This window comes from Mastomys coucha, unplaced genomic scaffold (assembly GCF_008632895.1).
Source record: "Mastomys coucha isolate ucsf_1 unplaced genomic scaffold, UCSF_Mcou_1 pScaffold18, whole genome shotgun sequence".
Classification (NCBI taxonomy): Eukaryota; Metazoa; Chordata; class Mammalia; order Rodentia; family Muridae; genus Mastomys; species Mastomys coucha.
Genome location: NW_022196900.1, coordinates 4,574,099 through 4,590,944, shown reverse-complemented (window position 1 = coordinate 4,590,944; position 16,846 = coordinate 4,574,099). Strand labels below are relative to the sequence as shown.

The 16,846-nt window shown below is 48.2% G+C and overlaps 4 protein-coding genes across 11 annotated transcripts in view; 3 read left to right on the top strand and 1 right to left on the bottom strand.

The window, feature by feature from the left end:
- Fam221b (family with sequence similarity 221 member B) overlaps nt 1-8,153 on the top strand; it is an 8,754-nt gene extending 601 nt beyond the window's left edge. The window contains exons 2-7 of one of the 2 annotated variants that reach the window (XM_031377235.1): nt 1,732-2,561; nt 2,714-2,857; nt 6,995-7,105; nt 7,267-7,464; nt 7,590-7,709; nt 8,072-8,153. In XM_031377235.1, the coding sequence (XP_031233095.1) occupies nt 1,781-2,561; nt 2,714-2,857; nt 6,995-7,105; nt 7,267-7,464; nt 7,590-7,709; nt 8,072-8,109 (1,392 nt within the window). In that variant the 5' untranslated portion in view covers nt 1,732-1,780 and the 3' untranslated portion in view covers nt 8,110-8,153. The remainder of the gene's footprint in view (nt 1-1,731; nt 2,562-2,713; nt 2,858-6,994; nt 7,106-7,266; nt 7,465-7,589; nt 7,710-8,071) is intronic. The other variant, XM_031377234.1, reaches the window with a different exon arrangement.
- Tmem8b (transmembrane protein 8B) overlaps nt 1-14,430 on the bottom strand; it is a 57,335-nt gene extending 42,905 nt beyond the window's left edge. For 3 of the 7 annotated variants that reach the window (XM_031377229.1, XM_031377224.1, XM_031377232.1), the window contains exons 1-2: nt 14,382-14,430; nt 13,104-13,204 (exon numbers count right to left, since the gene is read on the bottom strand). Coding sequence is in view for 2 of the 7 variants with exons in the window: in XM_031377219.1 (XP_031233079.1) it covers nt 5,544-5,577 (34 nt within the window). In the remaining 5 variants the exon portion in view is untranslated. Of the gene's footprint in view, nt 1-5,543; nt 5,648-6,263; nt 6,401-13,103; nt 13,205-14,227; nt 14,329-14,381 lie in introns of those variants that run through there. The other 4 variants (XM_031377225.1, XM_031377230.1, XM_031377220.1 and 1 more) reach the window with 4 other exon arrangements.
- On the top strand, nt 11,255-13,684 carry Hint2 (histidine triad nucleotide binding protein 2). The gene is made up of 5 exons (XM_031377238.1): nt 11,255-11,570; nt 12,874-13,014; nt 13,120-13,224; nt 13,324-13,396; nt 13,500-13,684. The coding sequence occupies exons 1-5, from the start codon at nt 11,412-11,414 to the stop codon at nt 13,589-13,591; spliced, it is 570 nt and encodes a 189-aa protein (XP_031233098.1). The 5' UTR covers nt 11,255-11,411; the 3' UTR covers nt 13,592-13,684.
- Spag8 (sperm associated antigen 8) lies at nt 14,381-16,832 on the top strand. Its single transcript, XM_031377233.1, has 7 exons — nt 14,381-14,511; nt 14,594-15,518; nt 15,642-15,816; nt 16,000-16,045; nt 16,118-16,232; nt 16,354-16,416; nt 16,513-16,832. Exons 1-7 carry the CDS (start codon nt 14,474-14,476, stop codon nt 16,705-16,707), a joined length of 1,557 nt encoding a protein of 518 aa, XP_031233093.1. The 5' UTR covers nt 14,381-14,473; the 3' UTR covers nt 16,708-16,832.
- The last annotated feature ends 14 nt before the right edge of the window (nt 16,833-16,846 follow it).

The window sequence follows — 16,846 nt, the reverse complement described above, 5'->3', positions numbered from 1 at the left end:
GTGTTTGCCTGCGTGTATATTTGTACACCACATGTGTACAGTGCCTGTGGAAGCTGGAAGAGAGGGTCAGAGCCCTTGGGAGGAGAATTACAGACGGTTATGAGCTGCCATGTGGATGTTGGGAATTAAACCCAGGTCTTCTGCTGAGAGATCTCTCTAATGAGCTTGAGATGCAATATCTTAAGGTATCAAATACCGTCTCTGAGACACGGGGCAAACTACAGACCAGTGAGACACACGAATCCTCAAGTTGCACTTACAAATGATGGTAAACTTATACAGATGACAGAGTCTGTTTTGGAAACCCAGATGGTAGCACTGGCCTGCAATTTCAGTACCTGGAAAGCAGAGGCCGGGAGGATTATTGCCTGTTCAAAGCCAGCTTGGTCCAAATTCTAGGCCAGCCAGGGCTCTATAGTGAGACTCTGTCTCAAAAAAAACCAAGGGTTTGGGGGGTGTAGCGCCATGATAGAGCACTTGCTAGCATATAAAGGCCCTTAGCTCGTTCCTTAGCACCCAAAAGGGCAGTGACAACAGACCTCACCTGTCAGGGCCAAGAAACTCGAATGTAATCCATTAGGCTGGTTCAGAAGGTTCTGTGTGTTTAAAAGAGCTTGCTGAAGGATGAAAGACAGCTTCCCCCCGACCCCTGATCTTTCTAGGGTAAATTCAGCACCTTCCCTTTTCACCGCACTCTGGAGAAAGGCCTTTCATTCTGTCCCTGTGTGTTATATTGCCTCTCTCCCAATGGTGCTTGAGTAAAGGGTTAGTTTGGCTGCTTACAAAAATGTGTCCTAGATGAAAGGTTGAGTGGACGGATATGCTGGGGTGGTAGCGGGAGAGTCAATGGAACTATACCACCAGGCAGGAGATAATTAGAACATGAACAGATTGAAGGTAACAGAGAGAAAGAGATGCATCTAGGGAGCGTTTGGAAGATCAGGAGTGGCTCTAGTTGCACTCCGGAAGACTAGGGTAATACATGTATTTCCAGGTTTGAAGCTGGTGGGACTTCTCTTGGAAATACCTAGTATGTCGCACCTAAAGTACAAGGGAATGACGAGATCTGAGTTAGAGATGCAGATTTAGAAGCCAGAGGTAACCAGGCTTGGTGGTGTACCTTTATAATGTCATCCTCAAGAGGCTGAGGCAGGAGTCCTATGAGGCGTTCAGAAAGAGCCTGGGCTACCTAGAAATCTAGCCTGAATTATAAGGCCTTCAAAAGAAAGAGAGGGGAGAGAGTTAGCGGGGAGCACAAGTGGACACAGCATGTAGCTGGAAGTAGTTGAAGCCTTGAACATAAATGAGATTAAGGGAGGAAGGTGGCATCCCTGGACAAAAGCTGTGTGTACTGTGGCATTCTCCTGTGCTCTTCGAAGCCAACCCCACTCAGGCAGGCACTTCAGAGCTACAATTCCAGGGTCTTAAGATATGCCCAACACTCTGCACTTTGACTGGCAAAGTAGCTGTATTGGGGCTCCCTCCTGGGGCATGGTCCTCTGCTACCATCTGATGAAATTCTGACTGCTTCTGTTGCTCCATCTTTAAATTCCAGCTCCTTGCCAAGCTACAATAGTATGCCATGTGGGGGTACAGGAGAGACCCTCCTGGCACTGCACCCTGAAACCTCAGACTTCTTTCTTCCTTCTAATGTCTTAGGTGCACTGATAAGTTTTTTGTTCTCCTTATCCTGTACCATCTGTAACCCTGGGGCTCTGCTGTGACTTGCAGACCCTCCAGCCTCAGCCCTAATGGAGCCTGTACCTTATTCTGCCACTAGATGGAAGCAAATAAGACCACAGAAGACCCTCAGGTCACTAAGGATGAAAAGGAACAGCCTTCTTTAAAAGACCCCCACGCTGAAGACTTGAACGAGGCCACTACTCATGAAACACCCTTGCAGTTCTCCAGCTCAGAGAAATATCTCGAGCCTCCAGAAGTCCATCTTGAAACTTCTGCTTCCCTGAATCCTGACACCAAGGGCTCTGAGGACCTCTGGGATCTTTCTGTCTCTGAAATTCCTTTGAAGTCTAATACTGCTGAGCTTCTTTCCCCAACACCCCTACTATCCCCTCAGTCTGTGACCTCTCTAGAAAAAGCCATCGCTGAGATTCCTTTGGAGGAGTTTGCCTATGACAGTCCTATCTCTAAAGTCCAAAAAGAACCTCTTGAGGTCTCACCAACAGCCAGTATCCCTGATTATGAAAATCCTATCTCTGAAGTCCAAAAAGAACCTCTTGAGTTCTCACCAACAGCCAATATCCCTGAGTATGAGACTCTCATCTCAGAAGTCCCAAATGAACCTCCTGAGGTCTCGCCAACTGGTATCTCCGAGTCCTCCTATGAGCTTACCTCTGATAAAGTCCCACAGACCCAGGTCCCTGAATCTGAGCACTTTCCAAAGCACTCCTTTTCAGAACTTTCAACCCAAGACAAGGAAGACACACCTACAAAGGAGGGGAAAGCAGGGGAAGATGAGCAGGCAGTGGGTACTAGTAAGATCACTGCAGCCAAGCCTGAGCCTTGCGCAAAGAAGAAGAAGAAGGAGAAAAGAGCTGGTGGTAACTGTCCCTGCTTCTCCCCTGTTCCTGTGGCTTTTGCACTACCCTTGACTTACCCAGAAGTGGGGGACTGGGTTTCTCTTGCATATGACTCCTTCTTAGACTTAAAGCCCTTTCTCTCCCCTCTGGTTCCTCGGCCCCTCCCTTCCCAGGTGTTACAAGCGGCCCAGTGGTCCCTGCTAAGCGGCCAGAGTTGGTGGAAATGGCTAAAGCAGTGCACAGAGAGGAATCTGATGATCAGGTGAACAATCTTTTTCAATGGGAGAAGAATTCAGCCCTCAAAGCCATCCAGACAGGTGAGCCCAGGTGGCCTTCCAGAGGTCTGGAACAGGCCCATGGACAGCTCCCAATCCAACAGGTTTGGGAACCTGCCTCTTCAGTGTGGAAATGGCCATGCCACCTGCCTGGACTCTGGAAGGGAGCAGGTGGGCTATACTGAAAAAAGTGAAAATTTCATATGAGGTCCAAGTATCAATAGACAGATACACTAAAGTAACTAAAGTTGTTACCAACAAAAGAATCATGGGCCAGCCCCAGATACAGCACCCTGATAGTCTATACCAGAGCAGAAGGTCCCCTGACCTTGGACAGTTTCTAGGAGCCTTGTTCCCATATGAATATGTCAAAAGATTTTGGTCCCTTTATTCCACTAAAGACTATCATTTCTCCATGCCAAATCCCTGAGCATCAGAAACCCTTGAGGGGTCCTTTCTATTCAAATTTTTTATATAGACAGCGATGACCTTTAAGGATGACCTTGAACTTTTGATCCTCCTACTTCTACTTCCTGAGTGCGAGGGAGTTACATGTGTGTGCCACCACAGCTGACTTGACATGGTACTAGGGCTTTAGGTATGCTAGTCAAGCACACTGCACACTGAGCTATATCCCCAGTCTGTGGAGAACTCCTGATAGTCCTGTGAATGGAAGCAGCATCACTGTAATGGGTATGCAGATGTGCTGTGTAAACACAGGGCACACTACGTGTAAGCATGTTTACCTGTGTTACTGGGTTTCACAATCCATAACGATTATTAATCTCAGTAAGAGAGCCACTCTGATCCTCTGTGATTCTGGCCTTCCTAGATGAATTCAATAGATACGTTTGCTTGAGCCTTCTACTTCCACTCATGGTTATGATGGAACTATGTCAACAAGACTAAGATACAAAGACAACTAGAAAATCCTATATCCTTACCCTCCTTTATGCAATTTATTCAGCCACACCTCCAGGCACGGACCCTCTTCCTTTCATCTCTATTATTTTTAAAGTCTTATTTGTTTCTGGGTTTCCACTGATAGTAAAATCTCTATTTAGTTAACATCTATTGCTTTTACTTTTTTTTATTTTGCAAATTCAGGTTCTGTCCAGTCCCATTTTTAGAGCCTCCTATCCATTCCTTACTATTTAGGATTTCTATATTTCTTCTTAGTTTTAAATGTCTGCTTTCCTGCTTAAAAAAATGGTTTGTACACTTAATCCTACTCTAAGCTATCTGAGGTCTGTATCCTTCTGATGTTGAAGATCTTGATTCGAGACTCTCTAACAATATATGTGATGTGCACAGAAATGTGAAATGTGAGCTCTTCCTAAGTTATTTCCACAGTTATTATGCACCAAGCACTGAGTGTTAGTTGTGCAAGCAGTGGCAGAAGAAAGGCCTCAAGGATAAAAGCTGTCCCTCCATTGCACAGTGAGACCCTGTCTCCAAAGAAAATAGCAAAGCAAAGATCCCTCAGATAATTGACAGTCTAATAAGCAATGCCAATGAGTAGAAGGCCAATTATAATTTAGGTTAACAAATTGCTATGTTGAGGGTACTGCAGGGACAGAGTAAAGAGGCACCCAGTTTTGGTGCTAGACTAATAAGCATTGGAAGGAAAGATTGCCAGAGTTAATATCTGTAAGAGGATAAGGAGAGACTGTCAAGCTAGGTGTGCTGACACACAACTATGATCCCAGCACTTGGAAGGCTGAGGCAGGAGGATCAGACCTTTAAGGTTATCACTGTCTATATGGTGAGTTCCAGGCCAGCCTGGATGGTATAACAAAAAGAGCCTATCAAAATAAAAAATTTAAGTAAAATGAAAGGATTTGACAGGACAAGAAGTCTTAGAAGACTGTAGTGTTTTGCCTGGTGCAAGAATGTTGGAGGGAACCCTAGCTCAGCTCTGGAAATACAGAACGGCCCTGGCATCTGTGTGCCAATGTGATGAGTCACTGTCACATCCCAAAGGCACCTAAGAATCACCAAGATGTTTTAAATAGGACAATGACACACATTTTTGTGCTTTTAAATGACCACTCTGGTGGTAGAATAGATAGGAGACAGTGAGATTGGACACAGGAAGACCACACTGAAACACCAGTGATAATCAAGGATGTTGCTTGGTGAAAGTAGAGACAGGTAGAGAGGGAGGTTCACCAGACACTAACAAGGTAAAGCTGATGACTGGATTGTTGGATGTTGAGAAAGTTTAAATACTTGGAGTGACACTTGGCTTAAGTGTCTGATTGAATGAACCAAGTGCCTAAAACAGCAGGTGTGAGGCACACACACACCTGAGGAACTGAGGGCACATGCTGGAGAGAGCGCTTGAGATGAACACTTGTTATGTGCTTAATGGAACAGGCCAGTGAGGAGGTAATGGACAGATGGCCCTGTGGGTCTAAAGACCAGGAGAGGGCTAGGGTGGAAGCATCCTTCGTGTAAAGACAGCTGTATGTACCATGAAAACCTTCTAGAAACCAAGAGCTGATGTACAAGCATGGCTACACAGTTGTACAGAGTAAGAATGACATCCTCTGCCTGCCTAGTCCACCTCTAACCGGAAGAGAGTTTGGAACCAGAGAACGGAATCCAGAACCAGATCCCAGCTTCCCCACTTAACGGGCATAGAATAGAGTAGGACAGGATGGGATGACGGGACGGGATGGGATGGGATGGGATCTGAGGGATTCTCTCTAGCCTCTAGTCATACTCTTCATCTGGATGCTAGATATTGACTCCCACATCCATGCTTAGACCGGCCAAGCTTTGAGCTTCGGGTGGACTCAGGCTCACATGCGCACATCACCCTTTCAGCCACTTAGGTTTAGCTTTTGTCAAGTTCAGAATTCCTCAAATGGAGTCCTGGTTCTGTCCCACCCATTGTGACCTTGCTCTCTGTGCTCTCGGGCAAAGATTCCGGGTAGAGCAGGGAGGGTCCTGGCACTGCAGACAGAAGCAGCCAAGCCAAAGGCACACCTGAGCAGGTTTTAGAACCTTAGAAACTATGGGTAAGATAAGAACGCCTGGGCTGCGGCACAGAATTGTGGATTATGCCACGGTAGGAATTTGATCAGTCAGTCAGTCAAGAGGTCTATACTCTCTCACATTTCTTTCATGGCAGAATTAGAGAGATAGATGAAAATATAGAGCCTGCCCTTGTGGGGAAGCTGGGAACAACTTTTAAGAAGAGGTGCCAATTCCATTGAGACCTTCAACAAGCATGATCCTATAGCTACGGCTCCCCCATGGGGACTCAGGCTAGAGTCTGGACTAGAAATTGGGATAGTCTCTGCTCTCAGGAAGAAGCCGGAGGCTGTCCAGCTCTCCTGTCTCCTCTGCCTCACCCTGTCCTTGACTTGTGATATAGGACTTGCCAACAAGCCGAATTCTTTCAGCTCCCCAACTGCTAAATGCAGGGTCTTGTAACCACCTGTTAGTGCCCACATCCAGGGATACTAGCTTCCTCTTTCTTTCCAGATGGCCTTGCTATTCCTCACAATGTAGATTATTTTGGTCTTCCAGTCATGACTTCTGACAGGCCCCCTTCTCCTGATCTCTGGAGAGCCATCAGCCACCCTTCTCAGAATCATAAAGGGTGTTATTACATAACACTAGAACACAGAGGCATTGCAGAGGGGTCAACCTGGCCAGTGAGGGAGCCGGCATCCTCTTCCCTCTTCGCACCAGATCTGACCAACTTCCAGCCTTTTTCCAGGGTCCTTCACTAGCAATTCTCCTCATGAATCAATTGCTATCACTTACTATCCTCTTGGCCAGTTAGCTTATCTCTTGCTCACCGTTGACACTTCAGAAAGGTTGGACTCTGGCATGGAGAGGGAAGGAGGTAAGAAACCCTATGGTCACAGGGGGCCTCGTGTTCACCTTCAATGTTTTCTATAATCTCCCTGCTCCAAAACTGAAGACCGCCTTCAGATATCTCTCATAGGCTGACATAGAGTGGATCCCGGGATGGGAAGGGAACCAATGATTCTTTGAGATAAGAAAAAATTTTTAAAAAAAGGTCTAAGAGCTGGAGGTGAGCAGGGTAAGGTATAGAGTTCCCAGCCCCTACTCCAGGGGGTCCATCTGAACACTTACTTGCTGGGAGTTTAGGGTATTTTCCCCCTTTCAGTCTTCCCTTTTTACTCCCTCCATATGTAGGTATCTACATTGGCTGGCGCTGCCCGCATTACTTATGGGACTGTTTCCGGATAGGAGATGACTCCAAGTGCTTTTGTGGACATTTGTTGAGAGAACACCAGATCATCTCAGGTAGGAAAGTTACCAGACTCTTGTCAAATATGGAGGGGTTACTGTATTCTGGTCTCTTGAAGGGAGAGACAGGGAGATGAACGTGAATTGGGGACCCACATAGAAAGGTCAGGTCCTGCCCGCTGCTGGTTTCTAATGCTCTACCATCTCCGTTCTCCAAGATCTGTCAGTGCCCTGCAACGTGAGCCAGTGCAGGTGCCTCATGTTTTGTTTTATCCCATCACGCCCAGAGGAGGTGGGTGAGTTCTGGCTCAAGAAACGGGCCACCTTCGACCCCAAGGCCTGGAGGGCCCAATGTCGCTGTAAACACACTCACGAAGAACATGCAGCCACCGGAGCTCATCCCTGCAGGCACCGTGGTAACTCTAATGCAAAGGGGTGTTTGGGTGGGGAAAAGGGGTATGGGGTGAAGACAGGTGTGTGGTAAGGAAGAGGTGAGGTGCCATAAATCCTTATATTCCTCTTGGGTGTTCTTTTACCCTAGGCTGTTTCTGCCCCTCTTTTGAGTCTAATTTCCTCTGTGCGGCCTGCGACCGGCGCTGGGAGGAACACGAGACGTTCTTTGAGACTGAGGAGACCAGGCGAAGAGGAAAGAAACCTTATGGTGAGGGAACAACATGGGACAGGGGACCACACCAACATCTGTAAGCAGAAGACCAGGCAGAAAGGCACCCCCACCCTCTCTTCCCATCCTCTCCAGGTCTTGTGTCCCCAGCCTACTCCACATTCCACGTCTGTACTGCTTTCTACCCCCAGGAGCAGACTATGTGCCTTTTGCAGAGATGCCTACCCTTCAAGATGTTATCCTCATCAACTCTACCTTGAGGCCCTCCAGATGCAGGGTGTCTCTGGCCACCCCAGTTCCCACCCTAGATCCCTTGTACTCCCTGGCCCAAATGACCTCCATCCTAATGCTACATCTGACCCCCACACCTGACCTTTCACCTCTGCTTTTCCCTCCTCCAGGAACAAACACCGTCAAGAACTGGCACAGGCCTTTCTGAGCCTGGTAAAGATCAACAATAAAGTGGAAGCCAATAGAATCTGACCTGGCTGTATATGCAACAGGTAGCGCCAAGACTCAGTTTACAGTCAGCTGTAACTACTGGCAAGAGACAGCACCAAGCCCAATGAAGGCTGACTCCGGCCATCTTCCTCTATCATGGCTACATTCAAGCGCCTGGTCTTGACACCAGGAGACTGGCTTCAAGAGAGCCAAAAGGAGAATGAAGAATAGACTAGGCAGTGGTTTGTGTTGTAGCTGGGGTTCCATAAGGCAAAGACATTGAAATTAGTAGGCCTTTGGAGACTTTGGGCAATGGTTTCACACTGCCATGGTGGAGGGAAACACAAAATATTCATGAATTTGGAGGAGTCTCTCTAAAGAGGTTGGGTAAAAAGTAAAGGAAAGAAATCAGACAACACCCAAAGCAGGCTGTAGGTCAAGGTGGCGACTTAAGAAGGAACAGGGGAAGAGGCCATATGCAAAAGGATCCTGAAGAATGCAGAAGAGAGAAGAGATGCTTGGTGAGACAAGATCTCAGGTGTGGAAGAAAGAGGATGGGGTTAAGGCGGAGGTGACAGCACATGCGCTGACGAAGAGACACTTCATTTCTTATTAAAACACAGAAGGAAGTGTGAGCTGCAGGAAGTAGGTGTTCCCTTCTGATGACATCTGCATTCCCTGGGAAAGGGAACTAGTGGACTAGTGGACAGTGGGAGACTGAACAAGAAAGGTGAGCGGTGGGGAAGGCTAATGGAGGGGATTGGAATGGATTGGAGGAAAGGGGACAAGCTCGGAGTCTAGGATTTGTGTGGTTGGAAGTGAGAATCTGGTTAGAGATGAGAGGGAAAGTGTTTAAATTGGTAGGTGTAGGTAGGATGCTGTCAGGATAGTGAGGAAAAGAAGGCAAAAGATGTGGGACTGAGGAAGTGAAGGGAGAAGATGTCTCAAATGGAGAAAAGCAATGCCAGGGAATGACTGCCAGGTGATGGGTGCCATCAAAGGGATTTGGAATCTTGTTTGAGGTCCAGGAGCAGGTGTGTGGCATGCCCTGCAGCACAGGGCCCGCAGAGCATTGCAGATTGCAGACAGCAGCTGCAAGTGATGGCAGTGTTTGGAATAAGGAGTCCACACCAGGGTCAGATTTGAGTCAGGGTCAAAATCGTGAAGGTCAGGGAGTGGCAGAACTCCATAGGTGATTTTATGGCCATAGGACAGACTGATGTAGGTGGGCTTTGTGATGCTAGGTTCCCTCTTTGCCAGATCTATAAAACAAATAACCTGTGTTGCCTGCTCTGTGTCAAAACTGAAAGAAATATCCAGCTCTGGAGCTTAGCCCTCATCAGATCTCCACCCTCTTCTCATCCCAGACCCACTTATCTCCTGCCCTTCTTGGGGGTGGGGGCAGCTTTCAAGTCTCACCTCTAGAGCTCAAGGGCAAGGTGATGCTACATTTCCTTGGATTTAGAAAGGTCATTTGTCTTTGCAACGGAAGGGATGCAGCCTAGATTGCTAGGACCCCAGGGCAAAAATCATATGATCACATATCAACCCTCTGAAGAAGGAAGGGTTTCTAATACTATAGCTATGTTAAAGAGATTGTGCTAACACCAGAAGTTTCTCAACATTGGTTGTATGTGCTGTGATAATCATATAAAACTAACTCAGTTAATACAAGTGTTACTATGATTAGGTCACTGGGGACCTAATATATTGCAAAGTGTATAAACATAACAAGAAGCATGCCACTTATTACTACATATAAAAAGCTTCAGAACAGTCAAACACCAAATACTAAACAAACTACTATTGAACATTTATGTATCGGGCCATGTGCAAAAACAAAACAGCCTCTAAAGATACAATAGTAACTTACATTATTGCGCCAGACCAAAACTCACCAGGTGGTGAGTATTGGGGGGTTGGGGGGGGAGATACTAATGCTTTCTGAGACTGAGTCTTGCATCTTGCCATGTAGCCCAGGCTGGACTGGAAGTCATGAGTGATCCTCCTGCCTCTGCTGCTCAAGGGAAACACTGTGTTATATCAAAACATGAAGCAGAAATGGGGAGATGGTTCAGTGCTTGAGTGCTTGCTACTCTTGTAGAGGACTAAAACTTGGTTCACATCTGGAGGCTCACACCAACTGTGTGTAGATTCCAGCTCTACATAATCTCTAGTACCCCCTCTGGCCTCTATGGGCACCCACATGGGCTTGCACATACACTCACACATATACATACAAATCTTTAAGGTCTGGAGAGATGGCTAAGCAGTAAAGGACATACACTGAACTTGGAAAGCACTGGAATTCAGCTACCAGCACCTACATCAGGTGGCTTGCAACAACCTGTAATCCAACTCCAGGATGCCTTATAGCATCCATATGCACATAACCTACAGGTAGGCAGGCACACACACAATTTTTGTAAATAAAATATATACAATCAAACGCCTCACTGGAAATGCTGGGCACAGAGATAACAGCACCACAGACCACTTACGAAGTGGAGTAAAGAATAATGCATTAGGGAGCTGGAGAGATGGCTCAGCAGGTAGAGCACTAACTGCTCTTCCAGAGGTCCTGAGTTCAATTCCCAGCAACCACGTGGTGGCTCACAACCCTCTGTAATGGGGTCCGATGCACTCTTATGGTGTGTCTGAAGACAGCTACAGTGTACTCATACATAAAATAAATATTTTTTAAAAATAATGCATAGTATAGCATACATCCTCACCCATTTAAGGAAAAGAAAATGCTCTGAAAACTGATGTAAGTGGGATCAAGAACATAAATTGACCTCTTTTTAAAAGCTATTTTCATACAATATGTTTTAAATCTTTGGAGTGGTTCAAAAGCTGAAATTGTTAAGAAAAGACCAGGTAACTAACCTACAGATTAAAAACACCAGGTTCCATTTCACCTTGAGCCCCGCCCATGTGACTTCGGGAGCCAATAAACACAGAATATCCTCAGAACCCTCCTGTCCAATGCGGAGTCGGGTCTGCACTACTTTTAGCCTTTTGTACAGCAGGTGGCGAGGCCCCGCCCTCTTCCCCCAGTCGGGGCCAGAGCTAAAAAAGGACAGGCCGAGAACGAGCAAGTCCCACCCGCTCAGGAACCACAACCTATGGTCAAGGTGGTGAACCTGAGCCCTTTAGGAAAATATCCCACCCCCAGGTTTAGTCCTTCCTTCCAATGGAAGGGAACCTATCTCAGAGTGAAACTGCGTAGGGACCCAATGGAAAAAGAATTTTCACGCTACCAAACAAAAATTGGCCCTGCGTTCGCAGAAGCAGCCAATGAGATGCACAACGGGACCCGCCCCCCAGCCGGCCACGGCCAATGGTGCTGCGCCTCCAGGCGACACTCTTGGGAAGATGGCTGCTGCTGTGCTGCTGGCTGTGGGTTTGCGCGCTGCGCACAGAACCCTGGCAGCGGTGGGGTCCCGGGGGGCGCAGGTGAGAAGCAGCCAGAGGGACGAGGGGTCTTGAAGGCACTGGCACCGGCACGCGTGGCACTCATCCCCGCGGAGCCACTGCCTCTACCAAGGGTCAAATTCAGAGACTCTACGGGCAGGCCTGACTGCCTGCGACCGCTTCCGGGAACAACTGGGGCGTCTCAGTTGAGGTGGAGCGGGTGCTATTGTCCGGGAGCCTGCTCTAGGTTGCCTCAGACATGCTCCTTGCAGGAAGTGAGTGCTCCCTTCTGGGAGCTAGCCAACTGTCATCCTCGAATCTCTGGCCCTATAATGTGCACCAGTTTTGCTCCTTCATCTTCCATACACCACCACACGCAGCAACGATTTAATTTACCCCACTTCAGTGTAACTGACTCCAGCCCTCTGAACCGGTGGGAAACTGGGACGTTCCTACCTCCTATCCCCTCTGGGACAACTAGTTCATGTAGCTGAACTCTTATGTAACTCCGCTGACTCACATGACTGGAATTAAAAATCCAGTGTAGAAGCCAAGCGTGGTGGCACATTCCTATAACCCCGGCATTTGGGAGACTGAGGCAGCAGAATTACCAGGACTTTGCCAGCTTGGCCTGCATAGCAACAATGACAGGAAGGCTGCACAGTAGGATATCAGATTTGACACCCAAATGAAAGATCAGGCAGCGTCTGGAAAAATACATTAAATCAAGTAACGAGGCTTAAAGATCAGAAGACACATAGTAGAAATACGTTAAAACAAAAACCAAAAAACAGTAAAGAGCTTCAACCCTCTTAGGATGGGATTCAAACCATGCTTTGAAGTTGTCAGGGGCATTCTTCTGATGTATTCAAGGCTAGCATAGACAGTGAGGCCTCAGTGTTGTCTTGCTTGCTTCAGGGGACAGTGTCTTATGTATCCCACACCAGCCTAGAGTTTCTATGTAGCTGATCCTCCTGCCTCCCCATCCTGGGTGCTGGAATTACAGACATACAGCTCCACACCTAGATGGAGACCTCACTCTTGAAACTACCATTCTGAGGCTTTTTACCTGTGTGGTGCTAGATTTCTTAGACGCCGTTACAGGAATCGTTTGCACTCCTAAATTCTACGTAGGAACCACCTCGTGTTCTCTAACCAGATCCACCATCACCTAGCCCACCCTCCAGACTCTTAAATCAGGACTTTTTCCTTGGAGTGAAAGCACTCATAGGTCCTTAGAATAACATTAGTAACACTCAGAGCCCAGCATCTTCCAACCCCAACCAAGTTTGTGGGAAAATTACTGCCAGCTCTCTCCCTTGGGGTCATCTGGCCCACCCCTCAGGTCCGAGGAAATGCAGGTGTGTCCAACGGGAGTGAAGTGGCCAAGGCCCAGAAAGCAGCTCCTGGAGGAGCATCGCCAACCATCTTCTCCCGGATTTTGGACCGAAGCCTCCCAGCTGACATTCTATATGAAGATCAGCAGGTGGGGGTCCCCTTAGGGGCCAACCCTCTTGTGAATGTCATGGGTGCAGTGGCACCTGGTGGCCTAATAAAGTAACACCAGTCTCTCACCTGTCACTGTTCCCAGTGCCTAGTGTTCCGTGATGTAGCCCCTCAGGCTCCTGTGCACTTTCTGGTCATTCCTAGGAAGCCCATTCCTCGAATCAGCCAGGCTGAGGAAGACGACCAGCAGGTGAGGAGAACAGGGTCAGGGGCTTATCTGGGAGGAGCCCTGGATTAAGATAGAGGTTTGGCTCCTATGCTGAGAGCCACCTCTGCCCTCTCCCCTTAGCTTCTAGGACACTTGCTCCTAGTAGCCAAGAAGGTAGCCCAGGCCGAGGGTCTGAAAGATGGGTATCGCCTTGGTAAGTGGCTTTTCTCCGTGAATCCCCATTATGTACTTGATGTGCTCTTTCTTTTTTTGACCTCTCCCGTGATCCTGATCTCTAACCTCAAGCTCTGTTTCAGTGGTGAATGATGGCAAGATGGGTGCACAATCTGTGTATCACCTGCACATTCACGTACTTGGAGGTCGACAGCTGCAGTGGCCACCTGGCTAAGCCTGCCAGCTGGCCAAGGACCACAGGCCTGGATGCTTGGATGGAGAATGGGAAAAGGAATCCTGGGGTGTTAATAAACTTGTTCTCCCTCAATTTTGTATTCCTGTCTTAAATATGTAACACATTTATACAAAAAAAGAAAGAAAGAAAGAAAGAAAGAAAGAAAGAAAGAAAGAAAGAAAGAAAGTTGATTCAGGGCTATGAGTTCTCTTAACCATGGTCAGAATAAAAGATCCTAAGACCCAGTCAGTGGTTAAAGGACTATATGGTGAAGATCTGCTAATGTCTAATGGTCCATTATAGGTCAAACTACTACTAGAAAAGAATAAGAGTGGAAACCTGTCTGGATGCCTAGACAGAGACATGTCTATTGTACCATATTCCCTTCCATTTTGCTTTTATCTGCTTCTCTATGTGTGATAAGGATTGAACCCAGAACCTTAGGTATGCTGAGCAAGCACTCCTACCAATCAATGAGCTGCGTTCTCAGATCCTGTGTCATATATTTTCATCCTTAAACTTAAAAATAAAAACAAACAAACCAACAAAAAACCCTGCTCTTCCATCTTAGGAAATGGACCAAACGGGAGTTCAAACTGATGAACCTGGCTTTTCTCCAATGCATCCCATAGTCACCTTAGTCAGAACTAATCAAGTTGAGCAAGGAGGTAAGAGTTCAGATTAGTGGAACCTTAAAAGCCCAGGTGAGGTAGATTGGAGCCAGGACTATTGGAGAGCACCAAGTCTAAGACTTCCGCCCCTAGAGAGCGTTTGTTTATATCTCTCCTACCTGCCACCCTCGGGTCCGCCCAGCTCTAGTTGTGCGCAGTCTCCTGGAGTTGTTTGCCGTCTCTATGGCAACCCGGTAGTTGGAGTCTGAAAATGGAGACAACCGAGTCTTCTGAGGGATCGTTGTCGCGGTAAGAGCCTTGGAGAACAAGGGAGGTCGACGGACTAAGTTTGTAGCAGTTCTGACAACCTTGGTGTATTCGTTTCTTTCAGATCTTGTGACGCACAGCCCAGCTCTGAAGGACTGGAGACCATTTCAGAACCCATTCCTTCTTCCGATAGTAGCCCTACTGGCCGGCCTGTAGTATGTGCAGGGGTTCCTGTGCAGTATTCTGTGCTTACAGAGCCCTCCTCTGACAGTCTTTACGAGGCACCCTGCCCTGCATCCCATCAGAGAGGCCACGGGTTTTGCTTTCAGCCTTTCTATGTTTCTTGTATTCCTCAGAATCCCCGTAATACTGCAGACCTCGACTCAAGCCCCGGTCCTGCCTCTTCTTATCCTTGTCATAGCTCTGTTCATGGCTCTGGCTCTGGCTCTGGCTCTGAGCCTAGCCAGGGCTCCGGTCCCACCTCTGGGCCTGTTCCTGCCTCTGGACCTAGTCTTGTCTCTGGACCTGGTTCTGCCTCTGGACCTGGTTCTGCCTCTGGACCTCGTTCTGCCTCTGGGCCTGATTCTTCTGCCTCTGGACCTGAACCTGTTGTCGCTGGACCCGGTCCTAAGTTCCTCACCCACATTCCTCAAGGTTTCAGGTCCATCCCAACAGATCTGATCCCTAATTATAATGCATTGTGTCAGCACTTACACTGGAAGCCACAACACACCTGGGAACCTCTACAAGTCTCAGAACCTGGAGTAAGAGGGCCACGTAAACCTCCAGAACCTGGGCCATGTGAACCATGTGAACCATGTGAACCGTGTGAACCATGTGAACCGTGTGAACCATGTGAACGGTGTGAACCATGTGAACGGTGTGAACCATGTGAACCGTGTGAACCATGTGAACCGTGTGAACCATGTGAACCGTGTGAACCATGTGAACCGTGTGAACCATGTGAACCTGCAGAGGTTGAACCTCAGGAAATTCTCTGTAAAACACGGCCACGTGGCCAGTGTCTCCTCTACAACTGGGAGGAAGAGGTATGAAGGGTTTGGTCTATTCTCTCTTCCTAAAGGTCTACCCCGGTTTCCTAGGGAAGCTAATAGTTTGCGATGAGGGTCAGTATGAGAAGGGAACTCATAGTTACTGAATGGGGTCCACAGAGAGCCACCAACCAGCTGGATCAAATCCCACCATTGCAAGATGGCTCTGAGAGTTACTTCTTCCGACACGGACACCAAGGTCTGCTGACCATGCAGCCTCAGTCGCCCATGTCTTCAAGCACCACCCAGAAAGACTCATACCAGCTCCCAAGGCACGCCTGTCAACCACTTCGAGGTGTGAAACATGAGAGACAGGGGACCTGAAAGAGCCCAGGAAGACAGAAAAGGGAGAGAGGACTTCCTGGTGGGATTGTGGATTGTTTGGTGGCTCTAAGGGCAAACCCCAAGATTCCCCTTCTTTTCTCAACTCACTTCTGAAGCTGCTTCCTGACTAGATTCCTCTTCTGTCCTCCCACAGGGAAGCGTGAAGCCATGCTGGAGATGCTCCTGCACCACCAGATCTGGTGAGAGCCTGGGAAGGGGGAATGGGAGGAGAGAAACTGGGAATGGTCTTGACCTCTCCCGTGGCTACATAGTAAAAAGGTGCAGGCAGAGCAGGAGCCTGCAAGGGAGCGCTTTGAGACCGAGTCGGTAACGCACCATGACTACAAAGTGGAGCTGGTCCGAGCAGGGCCTCCTGCCCCAACAAAGGTGAGAACCCAACCTGCCCATCTTACACAGCTCTGCCTCTGCCCAGGAGTGGGAAAGCAGCAAGCCCAGAAGTTTAGAGAGCACCAAAGGCCAGGGTTACTCAGTATCTCTTCCCTCACAGCCTCATGATTACCGCCAGGAGCAGCCCGAAACCTTCTGGATTCAGCAAGCAGGACGGCTACCGGTGTGTAGGGGTGACTAGGTACTGGGGTGAAGGAGAGGCTCTGATGTTCTGGCTTGGGGAAGGGTGGCATCTCTCCTGATCTTGGCATTCCTCCAGGGTGTCAGTAACATCAGGACACTGGACACACCATTCCGGAAGAACAGCAGCTTCTCAACACTGGTGCCCTTGTCGCTAGGGCAGCCTTTGCCTTACGAACCGGAGAACGGCCCCCACCAAATGGGGATAATGTCTTCCCTTGCCTGTCAGGGAGGAGGACAGGGGTACAGAAGGAGGAGAACAACTCCACTCTAAGAATCGAGGAGAGAAGCAGACATGGGATTTGAAATCTGTTTCTGCTTATACTGCAGAGGCAGTTTGGATGGAGTCAATTCTCTGTCCTTGGTGAGGGGTTTTACATAAAGCACGCTCATCCTGAAGCTGCTAATTCATT